Source organism: Temnothorax americanus, unplaced genomic scaffold (assembly GCF_048541705.1).
Source record: "Temnothorax americanus isolate GAGA-0224 unplaced genomic scaffold, ASM4854170v1 Scaffold48, whole genome shotgun sequence".
Taxonomy (NCBI): Eukaryota; Metazoa; Arthropoda; class Insecta; order Hymenoptera; family Formicidae; genus Temnothorax; species Temnothorax americanus.
This window is the reverse complement of record NW_027509635.1, coordinates 48,244-65,000: the sequence shown is the minus strand read 5'-3', so window position 1 is coordinate 65,000 and position 16,757 is coordinate 48,244. Positions and strand designations below refer to the sequence as shown.

Genomic DNA, 16,757 nt, shown 5'->3' with positions numbered 1-16,757 from the left:
ACAAATTTCTAAATGGAAATTATATTTTGAGTTACATGCTACTAGGAGATATTTTTCCCGGTACAGTAGCATGAGGTACGGAATACACGAGGTACTGATAAGGAGAAGGTACCGATTAGAGGTACCGCACTTATAAATTCAAGGTACAATTTTTTAGGAGGTACAGTTTTAGGAGGTACAGTTTTTTAGAGGGCTTCCCGTATGTACCCCGTACATACGTAACTCGTACGTATATATGTACCTCGTAAAAATGTACCTCATACATATGTACCTCGTACATACGTACCTCGTGCAAATGTATACTTCCTACATACGTACCTCGTATACATAGCCAACCATGGCATGATTGCAACATTTGTTGAACGAAAGACATTCGCGAATAGCAGCGGGAAATATTATATCATATATCCAATTCGAAATTTTATTACTCTCTTTAAACTGAATTTGTTTCTTAAGATGATTTTTGAAAAACTATATATTTGCGCTGGTTATGACTATGTGTAGACTATATATAACACTTATATTAAATTAAGAAGTAGTCTACCACGTAAGGCAGTTAGCTCACGATCCAGAGGTCCCGAGTTCGAATCCCACCAAGGTAAGTGATTTTTCAAATACGAGAAAATATTTATCAAGAGACACGGTAGTGTCTCGCGCCAAGTACACGCGGAGCGAGACCGACCGTGACTCTTTTACGCGACGCGACGGGTTGCGAGTACCCGAGATGTTGAGATCTCGATAACGAGTGAACGGATCAAGTTCTAAGTAGGCTTGATCGATAGCTTGGGGTCCAATTAGGGGGAGGGTTTCTCTCATAATATTCCGCTACGTGCCTTACGAGCGGAGATATTGCGACGCAAAGTCCAAATGTGAAAATTTATTTTTAAGATACTCCTCCTCCTCCTCCTAACGCTGCGATCTACCAGAGAAACGTCACTTTCACTTTTTCGACGCTGGCGGCGCAGGTATCGCCAGTTTCGATATCGCGCGCGTATTTCAAAATTAGGTCGATAAACTTATCGGTCAGGAGGAAGATTTTTATTTAAGTAAAAATTAGGTATATATATAATAAATATTGAGTCAACGGAAAAGTAGGTTCTCTATGCTTGGCAGAAAGTGCCGCTAGGGAATTTTTAAGTCGATTCTTATGAATCAAGCTTGAATTTGATGTCTTATGTATCCCAGGTTGCCGATGACAAGGTCCAGATAGTGCGCTTTATAGTTTTCGGTGTCCAGGTGTAATAATACGTTGAATTCGATGTCTACGTGTCCCAGGTTGCCGATGACGAGGTCCACATAGTGCGCTCCGTAGTTTTTGGTGTCTACGTGTATTAATATCTTGAATTCGATGTCCACGTGTCCCAGGTTGCCGATGACGGGATCCAGATAATGCGCTTCATAGATTTCGGTGTCCAGGTGTAATAATACGTTGAATTCGATGTCCACGTGTCCCAGGTTGCCGATGACGAGGTCCACACAGTGCGCTTCGTAGTTTTCGGTGTCCAGGTGTAATAATATGTTGAATGCGATGTCTACGTGTCCCAGGTTGCCGATGACGAGGTCCACATAGTGCGATCCGTAGTTTTCGGTGTCTACGTGTATTAATACCTTGAATTCGATGTCCACGTGTCCCAGGTTGCCGATGACGAGGTCCACACAGTGCGCTTCGTAGTTTTCGGTGTCCAGGTGTAATAATACGTTGAATGCGATGTCTACGTGTCCCAGGTTGCCGATGACGAGGTCTACACAGTGCGCTCCGTAGTTTTTGGTGTCTACGTGTATTAATATCTTGAATTCGATGTCCACGTGTCTCAGGTTGCCGATGACGAGGTCCACACAGTGCGCTTCGTAGTTTTCGGTGTCCAGGTGTAATCGTACGTTGAATTTGATGTCTAGGTGTCCCAGGTTGCCGATGACGAGGTCCACATAGTGCGCTCCGTAGTTTTCGGTGTCTACGTATATTAATACCTTGAATTCGATGTCCACGTGTCCCAGGTTGCCGATGACGAGGTCCACACAGTGCGCTTCATAGTTTTCGGTGTCCAGGTGTAATAATACGTTGAATTCGATGTCCACGTGTCCCAGGTTGCCGATGACGAGGTCCACACAGTGCGCTTCGTAGTTTTCGGTGTCCAGGTGTAATAATATGTTGAATGCGATGTCTACGTGTCCCAGGTTGCCGATGACGAGGTCCACATAGTGCGCTCCGTAGTTTTCGGTGTCTACGTGTATTAATACCTTGAATTCGATGTCCACGTGTCCCAGGTTGCCGATGACGAGGTCCACACAGTGCGCTTCGTAGTTTTCGGTGTCCAGGTGTAATAATACGTTGAATGCGATGTCTACGTGTCCCAGGTTGCCGATGACGAGGTCCACACAGTGCGCTCCATAGTTTTTGGTGTCTACGTGTATTAATATCTTGAATTCGATGTCCACGTGTCTCAGGTTGCCGATGACGGGATCCAGATAATGCGCTTCATAGATTTCGGTGTCCAGGTGTAATAATACGTTGAATTCGATGTCTACGTGTCCCAGGTTGCCGATGACGAGGTCCACATAGTGCGCTCCGTAGTTTTTGGTGTCTACGTGTATTAATATCTTGAATTCGATGTCCACGAGTCCCAGGTTGCCGATGACGGGATCCAGATAATGCGCTTCATAGTTTTCGGTGTCCAGGTGTAATCGTACGTTGAATTCGATGTCTAGGTATCCCAGGTTGCCGATGACAAGGTCCACATAGTGCGCTCCGTAGTTTTCGGTGTCCACGTGTCCCAGGTTGCCGATGACGAGGTCCAGATATCGCGCTCCGTATTTTTTGGTGTCTAGGTGTAATAATACCTCGAATTTGATGTTCACGTGTCCCAGGTTGCCGATGACGAGATCCAGATAGTGCGCTTCATAGTTTTCGGTGTCCAGGTGTAATTGTACGTTGAATTCGATGTCTAGGTGTCCCAGGTTGCCGATGACAAGATCCACATAGTGCGCTCCGTAGTTTTCGGTGTCTACGTGTATTAATATTTTGAATTCGATGTCCACGTATCCCAGGTTGCCGATGACGGGATCCAGATAGTGCGCTTCATAGTTTCCGGTGTCCAGGTGTAATCGTACGTTGAATTTGATGTCTACGTGTCCCAGGTTGCCGATGACGAGGTCCACATAGTGCGCTTCGTAGTTTTCGGTGTCCAGGTGTAATAATATGTTGAATTCAATGTTTAGGTGTCCCAGGTTGCCGATGACAAGGTCCACATATTGCGCTCCGTAGTTTTCGGTGTCTACGTGTATTAATACCTTGAAATTGATGTCTAGGTGTCCCAGGTTGCTGATGACGAGGTCCACATAATGCGCTTCATAGTTTTTGGTGTCTAGGTGTATTAATAACTTTAAATCTGAATGGGTGCGTTCAGCCGATACTCCGCTAGCCTAGCAATCGTGAGCAGTTGCTCGTCTTTGCTCGTTTCTTCTCTTTTTAATCCAGTAAGTCAAAAAAGAGGAAACGAGCGAAAACGAGCGACTGCTCACGATTGCTAGGCTAGCAAAGTATCGGCTGAACGCACCCAATGTAGGACACGTAGATATCGAATTCGAGGTATTAATACATGTAGACACCGAAAACTACGAAGCGCACTATGTGGACCTCGTCATCGGCAACTTGGAACACGTGGCCATCAAATTCAAGGTCAAGAGACACGGTAGTGTCTCGCGCCAAGTACACGCGGAGCGAGACCGACCGTGACTCTTTTACGCGACGCGACGGGTTGCGAGTACCCGAGATGTTGAGATCTCGATAACGAGTGAACGGATCAAGTTCTAAGTAGGCTTGATCGACAGCTTGGGGTCCAATTAGGGGGGGGGGATTTCTCTCATAATATTCCGCTACGTGCCCTACGAGCGGAGATATTGCGACGCAAAGTCCAAATGCGAAAATTTATTTTTAAGATACGTCGTCTCCGTCAACCGCTTTTCTTTATAACATACATGTAACAAACAGAGAACGTCACTTTCACTTTTTCGACACTGGCGGCTAGCGGCGTTAGTGTCGCAGTGCAGTGCAGTGCAGACAGTGCGTTCGTTTAGAGCGCTATCCTGTCAGTCAGTTCATCATCTGATCAGTTAACCTATCTCGATCGATCGAGAGACACGGTAGTACGCGCGGAGCGAGACCGATCGTGTGACTCTTTATTACGCGTCGCGAGGTAAGGTGCGACAACGCGCGCATACGCGCGTACGCGAAACGGCAGTAACACCGTAATCGTGCCGGCGATATACTGAATTGAATTGCTTCGTGCTTATCTAAAGATTTCGTATCCCTACATTGGGTGCGTTCAGTCGATACTTCGCTAGCCTAGCAATCGTGAGTAGTCGCTCGTTTTCGCTCGTTTCCTCTCCTTTGACCCAATGGATTAAAAGGAGAGGAAACGAGCGACTGCTCACGATTGCTAGGCTAGCGGAGTATCGGCTGAACGCACCCATCTACTATCGCTGCCGGAAAAGAAGGTTCTCTACGCTTGGCAGAAAGCAGAAAGTGACGACTGACACGTTCGATCCCGACTTCGTTGATCGCAGAAGAGCTCAACTCGAGGTACGTTTCCGATTTGCAATTAAAAAATTTTGTGCGATGAATGATATATAGGCTACGGTCAACGTGATACAAATGCTTTGGAGCGTTCTTCCTCTCCTTCTTTCTTCATTGAAAGAAAAGAGAAGAGGAATGCTTCGAAGCATTTGTAGTGTCACGTTGACCGTAGCCATAATATCATATTAATACATTATTTTATTTTTTAGGTCAAGGATTGCCATTTAAAGCTGGTACGTTTGATGGGGCTGTCAGTAATTCTGCGCTTGTGGTTGTGCTATGCAAGCAATACTTTGCACAATCCTACAAGACGTTTATATCGTTTCTTATCAACGTTGTATGCATGTCTGTCAAGAAGCGCAAGAGCAGTGTTACAATTCTATCCAGAGAACGGTGAGAACAAGTTGTTGATATTATATATATCTTGATATATAGGCTACGGTCAACGTGATACAAATGCTCTGGAGCGTTCTTCTTCTCCTTCTTTCTTCATTGAAATAAAAGAGAAGAGGAATGCTTCGAAGCATTTGTAGTGTCACGTTGACCATATAGCCATAATATCATATTAATACATTATTTTATTTTTTAGGTCAAGGATTGCCATTTAAAGCTGGTACGTTTGATGGGGCTATCAGTATTTCTGCGCTTGTGGTTGTGCTATGCAAGCAAAACTTTGCACAATCCTACAAGACGTTTATATCGTTTCTTATCAACGTTGTATGCATGTCTGTCAAGAAGCGCAAGAGCAGTGTTACAATTCTATCCAGAGAACGGTGAGAACAGGTTGATGATATTTTATTTATATCTTGATATATAGGCTACGGTCAACGTGATACAAATGCTTTGGAGCGTTCTTCCTCTCCTTCTTTCTTCATTGAAAGAAAAGAGAAGAGGAATGCTTCGAAGCATTTGTAGTGTCACGTTGACCGTAGCCATAATATCATATTAATATTTAGGTCAAGGATTGCCATTTAAAGCTGGTACGTTTGATGGGGCTGTCAGTATTTCTGCGCTTGTGGTTGTGCTATGCAAGCAAAACTTTGCACAATCCTACAAGACGTTTATATCGTTTCTTATCAACGTTGTATGCATGTCTGTCAAGAAGCGCAAGAGCAGTGTTACAATTCTATCCAGAGAACGGTGAGAACAGGTTGTTGATATTATATATATCTTGATATATAGGCTACGGTCAACGTGATACAAATGCTCTGGAGCGTTCTTTTTCTCCTTCTTTCTTCATTGAAAGAAAAGAGAAGAGGAATGCTTCGAAGCATTTGTAGTGTCACGTTGACCGCAGCCATAATATCATATTAATACATTATTTTATTTTTTAGGTCAAGGATCGCCATTTAAAGCTGGTACGTTTGATGGGGCTGTCAGTATTTCTGCGCTTGTGGTTGTGCTATGCAAGCAAATCTTTGCACAATCCTATAAAACGTTTATATCGTTTCTTATTAACGTTGTATGCATGTCTGTCAAGAAGCGCAAGAGCAGTGTTACAATTCTATCCAGAGAACGGTGAACAGGTTGTTGATATTATATATATCTTGATATATAGGCTACGGTCAACGTGATACAAATGCTCTGGAGCGTTCTTCTTCTCCTTCTTTCTTCATTGAAAGAAAAGAGAAGAGGAATGCTTCGAAGCATTTGTAGTGTCACGTTGACCGTAGCCATAATATCATATTAATACATTATTTTATTTTTTAGGTCAAGGATTGCCATTTAAAGCTGGTACGTTTGATGGGGCTGTCAGTATTTCTGCGCTTGTGGTTGTGCTATGCAAGCAAAACTTTGCACAATCCTACAAAACGTTTATATCATTTCTTATTAACGTTGTATGCATGTCTGTCAAGAAGCGCAAGAGCAGTGTTACAATTCTATCCAGAGAACGGTGAACAGGTTGTTGATATTATATATATCTTGATATATATATGATGGCAAATACTGGCCGTATTGTCCTCGGTTAGAGGCAGGAGCCAACGAAACCACCGTTTTATACTGAGAGAAATCGCGAAAGTACAAATGGTAAGTACTGTCTTTTCAATATATATTTCACATAATTTCACATAATTACAATGTTGCTATTTTTATTTTATTTTAGATGGATATAGATGATAACGATTTCGCCGATTTCAAGCTAAAATTATCATTGTCGACGCTTGTCCCACCACTGCTCTCCCCCTCGATCTCGCTGGTCTGCTCGCGCCGATCACCTCTCGTCACTCCACCGCGCCGCTTTGCTTGTCCTGTCAAATTAACTCAATAACATTGCAATGCCGCAATGTTATTTTCTCGAATGCTTTTAGGTGTGACTCGGTTGACACGAATCCTTGAATGCGCGCTTAGTTAATTTAAAAAGAGATTTCGTTAAAAAAACTTGGCGTTGCTAGATTTTTAAATATCTGAAAACAGTAAATAATTAATTAAAAAAATTAACAATTTTTTACAATGTAACTGTATAGAAATATTTTTACATATTAATTTAAAGTACTTCCTCTATTTGTAGAAATTGTTTTATTAATATATTATTTTGTTTAACAGCGCCAAGTTTTTTAACTAAAAATTTTTAAATTTTGTATTAATTTTTACATATTACTTTTTAAGGGTTAAGTAAGGTAACGCAATTTTATGATATTATTCTTTTAAGGAGAATTAAAGCTACTGCCACTTGGGTTGAAGTAGGAAAACTCTTGAATGGGAATATATGAAGATACGTGTACTTGGTTTTATTACTTTTTACTACTACTTGGGTTCAATTTTTTAAATTAAAGTACAATAACTATTTTTCGATGTAATATATACATATATTCTTTTTGGTAATTGGCGCAATTACAAAGATTTCATAAATTTTTTTGAAAAGTACCTGTCACCTGGGTTGAATATGATAACGGTATTTTGTGATATAATAATTTTGTTAAAGAGAACTTTTAAAGCACTACTATTTGTGTTATTTAACAGTAAAATAAAGAACACGCGGACAATAGGTATTGACAATTATACAAGTAATAGCATATGTTTGGCCAACCTTGGTCTAGAATCAAATATCCTACAATCAAGAGACACGGTAGTGTCTCGCGCCAAGTACACGCGGAGCGAGACCGACCGTGACTCTTTTACGCGACGCGACGGGTTGCGAGTACCCGAGATGTTGAGATCTCGATAACGAGTGAACGGATCAAGTTCTAAGTAGGCTTGATCGATAGCTTGGGGTCCAATTAGGGGGGGGGGGTTTCTCTCATAATATTCCGCTACGTGCCCTACGAGCGGAGATATTGCGACGCAAAGTCCAAATGTGAAAATTTTTTATTAAGATACTTCTACTTCTAACGCCGACGTCTGATATGATGACGTCATAATCAGAAACGTCACTTTCACTTTTTCGACGCTGGCGGCGCAGGTATCGCCAGTTTCGATATCGCGCGCGTATTTCGAAATTAGGTCGATAGACTTATCGGTCAGAAGGAAGATTTCTATTTAGGTAAATTAGGTATATATATAAATAATATATATTGAGTTAACGGAAAAGAAGATTCTCTACGCTTGGCAGAAAATGCCGCTAGGGAATTTTTAAGTCGATTCTTATGAATTAAGCTTGAATTCGATGTCTAGGTATCCCAGGTTGCCGATGACGAGGTCCAGATAGTGCGCTTCATAGTTTTCGGTGTCCAGGTGTAATAACACGTTGAATTCGATGTCTACGTGTCCCAGGTTGCCGATGACGAGGTCCTCATAGTGCGCTCCGTAGTTTTCGGTGTCCAGGTGTAAGAATACGTTGAATTCAATGTTTACGTGTCTCAGGTTGCCGATGACGAGGTCCACATAGTGCGCTTCGTAGTTTTCGGTGTCCAGGTGTAATAATACGTTGAATGCGATGTCTAAGTGTTCCAGGTTGCCGATGACGATGTCTAGATAGTGAGCTCCGTAGTTTTCGGTGTCTACGTGTATTAATACCTTGAATTCGATGTTTAGGTGTCCCAGGTTGCTGATGACGAGGTCCAGATAGCGCGCTCGGTAGTGTTCGGTGTCCAGGTGTAATCGTACGTTGAATTCGATGTCTAGGTATCCCAGATTGCCGATGATGAGGTCCACATAGTGCGCTTCGTAGTTTTCGGTGTCCAGGTGTAATAATACGTTGAATGCGATGTCTACGTGTCTCAGGTTGCCGATGACGAGGTCCACATAGTGCGCTTCGTAGTTTTCGGTGTCCAGGTGTAATAATACGTTGAATGCGATGTCTAAGTGTTCCAGGTTGCCGATGACAATGTCTAGATAGTGAGCTCCGTAGTTTTCGGTGTCTACGTGTATTAATACCTTGAATTCGATGTTTAGGTGTCCCAGGTTGCTGATGACGAGGTCCAGATAGCGCGCTCGGTAGTTTTTGGTGTCTAGGTGTAATAATACCTCAAATTCGATGTCTACGTGTTCCAGGTTGCCGATGACGAGGTCCACATAATGCGCTTCATAGTTTTTGGTGTCTAGGTGTATTAATAACTTTAAATCTGAATGGGTGCGTTCAGCCGATACTCCGCTAGCCTAGCAATTGTGAGCAGTCGCTCGTTTTCGCTCGTTTCCTCTTCTTTTAATCCATTAGGTCAAAAGAGAGGAAACGAGCGAAAACGAGCGTCTGCTCACGATTGCTAGGCTAGAGGAGTATCGGCTAAACGCACCCAATGTAGGACACGTAGATATCGAATTCGAGGTATTAATACATGTAGACACTAAAAACTACGAAGCGCACTATGTGGACCTCGTCATCGGCAACTTGAAACACGTGGCCATCGAATTCAAGGTATTAATACACCTGTACACCGAAATAGAGCGCACTATGTGGACCTCGTCATTAGCAACCTGGGACACCTAGACATTGAATTCAAGCTTGATTCATAAGAATTGACTTAAAATTTCTCTAGCGGCAGAATTAGAATTGTCATGACATAATAAAAATTGCTAAATTAAAATTATGTCTAGACATAATAAAAATTGGACAAAAATTATGTCTAGACATAATAAAAATTGGATGAATTAAAATTATGTCTGACGTAAAAATAATTATCAAAAATATCGATACCTGAAGATATTGGTACATACATATACAGTTGCGAACAACATTCAGTAAGACACGCAAATAAAAATAAATAAAGAATTTTACAGTTAACGACTTATTAACATTAATCATGCTTTATTGCGATTATGTTTTATGTTGAAATTGAAAAATATATACAAGGTGTACAACTAAAAGGGTTACAGATTATTATTTTAAAAAAACTAAGCAAAATATTAAATTGTTGTTTTCTTTAGAAATAAAATAGTCCGTAACAATTTTAGCTTCATACCTTGTATTATATACTGTTCATAAGATTATAAGATATATTGTTTATAAGATTAAGATGTGTAACACTACAAAATGGCGTGATATCCGTACAAAATTACCTTTTAAAAAAAAGGTAAAAAAGAGCGCCAAGTACACGCATAGTAGTGTATATGTATTATGTTGTTACCCTGTTAGGTTGTTACCTCGAAAAAAACAAAGTGGTAGTATTGTACCTCCAAATAGCTTTATCCTGTACATACTGTTTATAAGATGCGTAATATACTACAAAAAGGTGTGATATCCGCACAAAATTACCTTTTTTAAAAAAGGTAAAAAAAGGCGCCAAGTACACGTATAGTAGTGTATATGTTGTTACCTAAAAAAAAATGAAAATGGTAGTATTATACCTCGAAAAAACTTAAGTAACAAGTGGTAGACTTTTATGTCTCAAAAAATCTCGAAAAATCTAAGCAGTAGTATCTTTATTTCCGAAAAATTATAACTCAAGTGATACACGTCACAAAATTATGTTTCCTTATCAAAAAGAAAAGTCGCGCTTCAAGTGATCTATTACAATTACAAAAAAGAAATGATATCTCTTTAAATTAGAGCGCCAATTACAGAGAGAACATGTATATTGCCTCAAAAAATAATTGTTGCACTACTTTGAAAAATCTTTACATTGTGTCAATTAGAAAAGAATGTATGATAACAATTTTATAAGATTAAAAAATTTTATTTAAATTTAACAAGAGAATACAAGATATTTAAATACAAAGTTTACATGTGTATTTTTTAATGGTCACAAAGAATTACAGAGGTAACAGTACAAAATACAAATATTTTATTAAAATATTTAATCACAAAGAATTACAAAGGTAACAGTACAAAATAAAAATATTTTATTAAAATACATAAATTTTTCTTGTAAAAAAACTTGGCGCTGTTAGATTTCGAAATTTTAAATAAATAAATAAATTTATTCTATTCTTAATTATAAGCCGCATTATCCGCCGTCCGCGTCGTCACGCACACCCATATCATTCACTCCCCCATCCACGCTGATAATCATTTAATATTACTCCCATCGCATTTTTCTCTGAATTATTTTTATTTACTGTTGTCCTTATTTATTTAAAATTTCGAAGTCTAACAGCGCCAAGTTTTTTTACAAGAAAAATATATGTATTTTAATAAAATATTTGTATTTTGTACTGTTACCTCTGTAATTCTTTGTGGCCATTAAAAAATACACATGTAAACTTTGTATTTAAATATCTTGTATTCCCTTGTTAAATTTAAATAAAATTTTTTAATTTTATAAAATTGTTATCATACATTCTTTTCTAATTGACACAATGTAAAGATTTTTCAAAGTAGTGCAACAATTATTTTTTGAGGCAATATACATGTTCTCTCTGTAATTGGCGCTCTAATTTAAAGAGATATCATTTCTTTTTTGTAATTGTAATAGATCACTTGAAGAGCGACTTTTCTTTTTGATAAGGAAACATAATTTTGTGACGTGTATCACTTGAGTTATAATTTTTCGGAAATAAAGATACTACTGCTTAGATTTTTTCGAGATTTTTCGAGATATAAAAGTCTACCACTTGTTACTTAAGTTTTTTCGAGGTATAATACTACCACTTTCATTTTTTTTTAGGTATACATATACAGAAGAAAGGCAACTAATTGTTTTAAGCTGAGATGTGGAGCGATGAAGGAGCTATCGCTATCTGCGCCGTTTCACTTTACGGCCTGTAACTTCGACAAATATTCGAATTTACCGTTAAAAACTTTACGAGCGTATATTCTCAAGATTTCATACTCAAAATATTTAAAAACGTCGGTTTTTTTAATTCAATAGAGTAGAAAAAAAACCTCTTAGGTTAAGTTAAAACCTTAAGAAATAAATAACATATTAACATTTAAACAAAAAATTGTATATATATATATATAAATATTTCAAAAAATAAATAAGTAATCCAAAGAAATAAATATAAATAAAATAATAAAAAGTAACATTCTATATATTGCTAAAAGAAAGTAATTCATTTGTGTACACAGAACTTATGGTACGAACATTTACAACATACCTAAACGTAGGTGCGTTGGATGTATATTACTACGTTCGTTAAAAAGAAGCTTACTATACAGTAGAGGAGGGATAACAACGTTGCGAAGGCTGGTAAATGGACGAAATAGGTAAGTGGGTCGGTGGTAAGCGGAACGACAAGAGGAGGTGGTAGGAAGTAAGCCATGCGCGCATGTGACGCAGGCATACCTACATTATGGTTCCTTTAATCCATAATTTAATTAATGTCATTGGTAGGAGACTATGCCTCGTAATTTGATTTTCAGGATGACGCCTTACTATAGCTGTTAGGATCTTTAACAATCGACGAATTGCTGGAAAATGTTTAGTTCACATACATCAAATATTTCATCTTTTGCTACGCACGTACTTGAAAAGTACTTAGAGTAAATTTAATAAATTAACTAACTTATCAATTCTATAGCTTTCATTCTTTCTCTCGTTGAGAGAGAGAGAGAGAGAAGAGAGAGTTCAGATCTATAAATTAAATATATATTTCACTCAAGTTTTTCATTCTTTCATTAATCTTTCGTCTTGCTTGTTTCTATTTTCTCACTTTTTTATGGAGGTACAAAAAAGTTTGTAAGATAATACATATACTTCCATTTGAAAGGTAACAGTTACGAAAATATTTTGCTCTTATTATTTTTTTATATTGTTGGAAAATTTTTGTACTTTTGTGAAAAAATCGGCTGGTTAAAATTTTTGTGTAAATCAACATGCACATACATTTGTAGATTTAATATATGTCTGCTAGGGTAAAGTGCCTATTTCGGATCAGATCCTAATTTGGATCAAAAAATTTCAAATGCCTCTCTAGCCGTCTGTATTTATCATATGGATTTTTCTTTCACTATCGGCTATAGTTATCCTTCTAGCATTATAATACAATTTAAAAATACGCTGGTTGCTATTGGTAACCTTTGACTGACTGATTAACAGCGGCCTGCGAAACAGACGTTTGCGGCGCAACTAAAAAAGAAGGGAATTAGACATAGGTACGTATATTTATGCTTTTGACGTAACTACTTGTTATTTTTAACTGAAATTTGGCATGCATACCTTTGAAGGTATGCACAATCTAATTTTTATGATAATTTGGCCAAATTTTGCGAGTAGAAAAAATGCGAAGGATAGTGAAAAACTGAAAACTGCCAATTTGTAGCGTAAGCGGTGGTCTTATTCTAGCGAGATCGCCCTTGAATACTGTTTACTCATTAAATTTATCTGTTCTATTGTGTGATATAGACGTTGACGACGTTGTATTTGATTAAATGTAGAATATTCTGGACCTTGCGTTCAACTTTTAAGTACCCAATTCTAATTATTTAATCGTGTTTTTTTTAACAATGTAAACTTTATTATTGGTTAATTTAGAGTATTAAATAGAAAATTTTCTTTCTCTGAAACCATGTATCATCTTTTCAGTAATTATGTCGAACCTAGAGCAAGCTGTTAGTGCAGTAAGATTAAGTTCCCAAGCAGCATTTTGACGTCCGCCCGACGTTAAGATAAACACACTTAACGTTGGTATCCAACGTTTTTGCTACGTCGTTTCAACCCTCTTTTGCACTAATTTGGGGAATCAAATTTAGGTTGTACCAACGTTGGAATCCGACTTATATAAGTTAAATTGAGGTTACATTTTTTTCACCAGTTTTAACGTTGGTATGTAAACTTTGATTTTGTACACTCTGCTAGACCTGAGGTTATTTTTTCACAACGTACATTTTAGGTGTAGTTTTCGTGCTTCCATTCAAACCATATGACGGCATTGGTGTAATAAATGTATCATAATACGTACTTATCAATTTAGCACAAATAAAATGGCTTTATAGGAAAAATATAGTTTGCGCAGTCTTTGATACTATTGTAATTTTGCCATAAATACACGAACCCAGCACTGAAATTGTATAACAAAACCCACTTTATTGATAAATGTGGAAATGATAGGTCAAAATTAGACGAATCCTTTCTAAAATATTCCAATTTACTAAATATTTTAATAAATAACTAAAATTTTTCAAAGTGTAGATTTTAATTTCTTTTCATCAAAATTACTTTTAAGATAAATATGTTGTCAAAACTTTAACAACAGATATTATATAAATGCTTTAAATTGTTAATAAAGTGCGTTAAAAAATTTAAATCTAAATATACTGGAAAATGGCGGATTATTTGCCTTCCTCTTCGAGGAATGAAAATGGCGAAGTCAGCGTTCCACACTAGATCAAACTTTACGTAGTAAAAGGTGCGATAAATTCTACTAAAATTTGTTTTTTCGTATAAAATAATTAACTTTTTCCGACTTTTCCAAACTAAGTAGTATACCACTGTAGGCAAAATTGTACCTATATTGACTAAAAGTCTTAACAAGGTCGTCAAACTGACTTAACATGTCGATAAAGTATTAATTAGTTGAAAATTCTATACTAGATTTGCGAATGAGTCGTATATCTTAACCAAATCCGACCTATGCAATACCATCTATATGGTGATCTAGAGCATGGTTATGGCAGCCGTGCAGCCGAGCGAACGCGCTCTCGAGCTGTGAACCGCGCGGCGCGCGCGCGTTGTTTCCCGACGACGCGACGATAACCGCGTGAGATGAAATGGACCGGTTCGGCCGTGGATCGTCAACATTCGTCGCATAGTCCTCATAGCTCACGCACGACGCCGCGAATTGCCGTCGACGATGCCCGCTTGACGCAGCAGTAATCTGCTCTACATTTTTTTAGGCAGAATTTGTTACCATTTCTCGCGATTTCTTAACGTCAGTCAGAAATGACCACAGGCGACGTTTCACAACGTTAGCGTTTTACAACGTTTGATAACAAAACGTTGGTTTACGTTGGGAATTACGTATTGAAGTCGCTCGAAAAGTGTAGTGCAGAGTATAACGTCAGGCGAACGTTAAATATCTTAACGTCGGGTAATAGGACTTAAACTGTTTCGAATTTGACGTTGGGAAAGTGATAAAAAAAGCACGTCGTAATTTTAACGTTTAGACAACGTCCAAAAAACGTTAGTAATTATAAGTTACATTTTATAACTTTCTTGAACCGCTTACAACGTTGTGATTAGTAGAAAAGTAGTCCTTAGTCGGAAAGTTAACTGAAAAATGCTGCTTGGGTTATTCATAAATTATATATATACCGGGTGTTTCATTTTAATCACCCCAGGCAAATATCTCGAAAAATATGAAAGATACGGAAAAACGTTTCAGACAAAAGTTGTTTGGTTTGAAGGGGGACATAAGATGGTGTCATTGGTTTAACCTTGAGTGAACGTGCCGAGGTCATATAGAGTTCAACTTTGTTTTTTTAAATGGAACTTCCTATTTTTCATTGCATATTCTTGTAGCTTACCTAAAGAGCTTTTCAAAACCCTATATTTGAGTATTATTTCATGAAATACTTTTTGAGTTACAAGGTTTGAAAGTTATTGGGTTGCAATTATGTATCCAACAGAATGATAGTACATTTGAGCATTTGCTGTAAACCAAAAATACACAATGTGATTTCGATGTGACCCTACTTGTGAGTCAATCGGTCTTGCCTTCACTGGCCGGATCAAATCTTGGGTCTTGCCTTCACTGGCCGGATCAATGTTGGGTCTTGTCTTCATTGGCCGGTACACCTTGGGTAATGCTAATGCCGGCGGGATTGTAACTTTTAAGCCTTGTAACTCAAAAAGTACTTCATGAAAAAATACTCAAATATAGGGTTTTGAAAAGCTCTTTAGGTAAGCTACAAGAATATGTAATGAAAAATAGGGAGTTCCGTTTAAAAAAATAAAGTTAAACTCCATATGACCTCTGCACGTTCACTCAAGGTCAAACCAATGACACCATATCTTATGTCCCCCTTCGAACCAAACAACTTTTGTCTGAAACATTTTTCCGTATTTTTCATATTTTTCGAGATATTTGCCTGGGGCGATTAAAATAAAACACCCGGTATATATGTATGTTATTTTATCGGTTGATTTATGATTGTTATTAGCTCTAAACCTTTAGTTGAGTTATATAACTTTAAATATGTGTAATATTAATTTACTTGATTCTTTTCTAAGTAAAAACTGGAGCTGTATTTATGGTACAAGAGATTTGGCTAAGTACCATTTTTTAGTTCAAATAGTAAAAAAAAAAGGTTAAAACATACTTCCAGGTGTCTAAAAATTTTGTATTTTTACCTTGACATTCCACTATGTGAAAACTTTGATATTTTGATCCACATTAGGTTCATGCGCTTAATTCGGATCAGAAATAATATTTTAATGTTTGGATAATATTTCACGTTTGTGTTTTACCCACCATCGTTTACATCTATTTGTACACCACATATTAGAATTACAAGGATCAAATTCAGACTTCTGTAAAAAATGACACTGAACTTGATATATGTCAAAATTACACCCTGAATAACATACAAAATGTTTTAGCCCATTGTTTATTACAATAAAAGTTATTAAACAAAGGAAATTTTATAAGTATAACGTTATTTTTACACATGGGTTTGCAATTTTCATGCAAAAAGCGAGTACATTCACATCAGGGCCTTGATTTGGATGTGAAACGAGATCTATATAATTGTACGATTTTACATGGATTTCCAATTTCCACGCAAAAAGCGAGGTCTATACTCCATCACTGGTTACAGAGCGAAGGTCTATCGTTGTACGATTCCATATGTTGGAATCTCATGTGGGTACAATGATAGATCTCGATCGTTTCGCCTCGTAATCAGGGAGTGGGGTGCTTATTAAAAAAA

General features: G+C 37.8%; 1 protein-coding gene across 2 annotated transcripts; it reads left to right on the top strand.

Annotated features, from left to right (window-relative positions):
* Positions 1-3,353: 3,353 nt before the first annotated feature.
* On the top strand, positions 3,354-7,404 carry LOC143903532 (uncharacterized). Of its 2 annotated transcripts, XM_077417177.1 has the most exons (6): positions 3,354-4,966; positions 5,163-5,346; positions 5,530-5,713; positions 5,908-6,091; positions 6,284-6,601; positions 6,678-7,404. In XM_077417177.1, exons 1-4 carry the CDS (start codon positions 4,853-4,855, stop codon positions 5,924-5,926), a joined length of 501 nt encoding a protein of 166 aa, XP_077273303.1. In that variant the 5' UTR covers positions 3,354-4,852; the 3' UTR covers positions 5,927-6,091; positions 6,284-6,601; positions 6,678-7,404. The 2 variants fall into 2 exon arrangements, with proteins under 2 accessions (XP_077273303.1, XP_077273304.1); XM_077417178.1 differs by lacking the exon at positions 5,908-6,091.
* Positions 7,405-16,757: the final 9,353 nt, after the last annotated feature.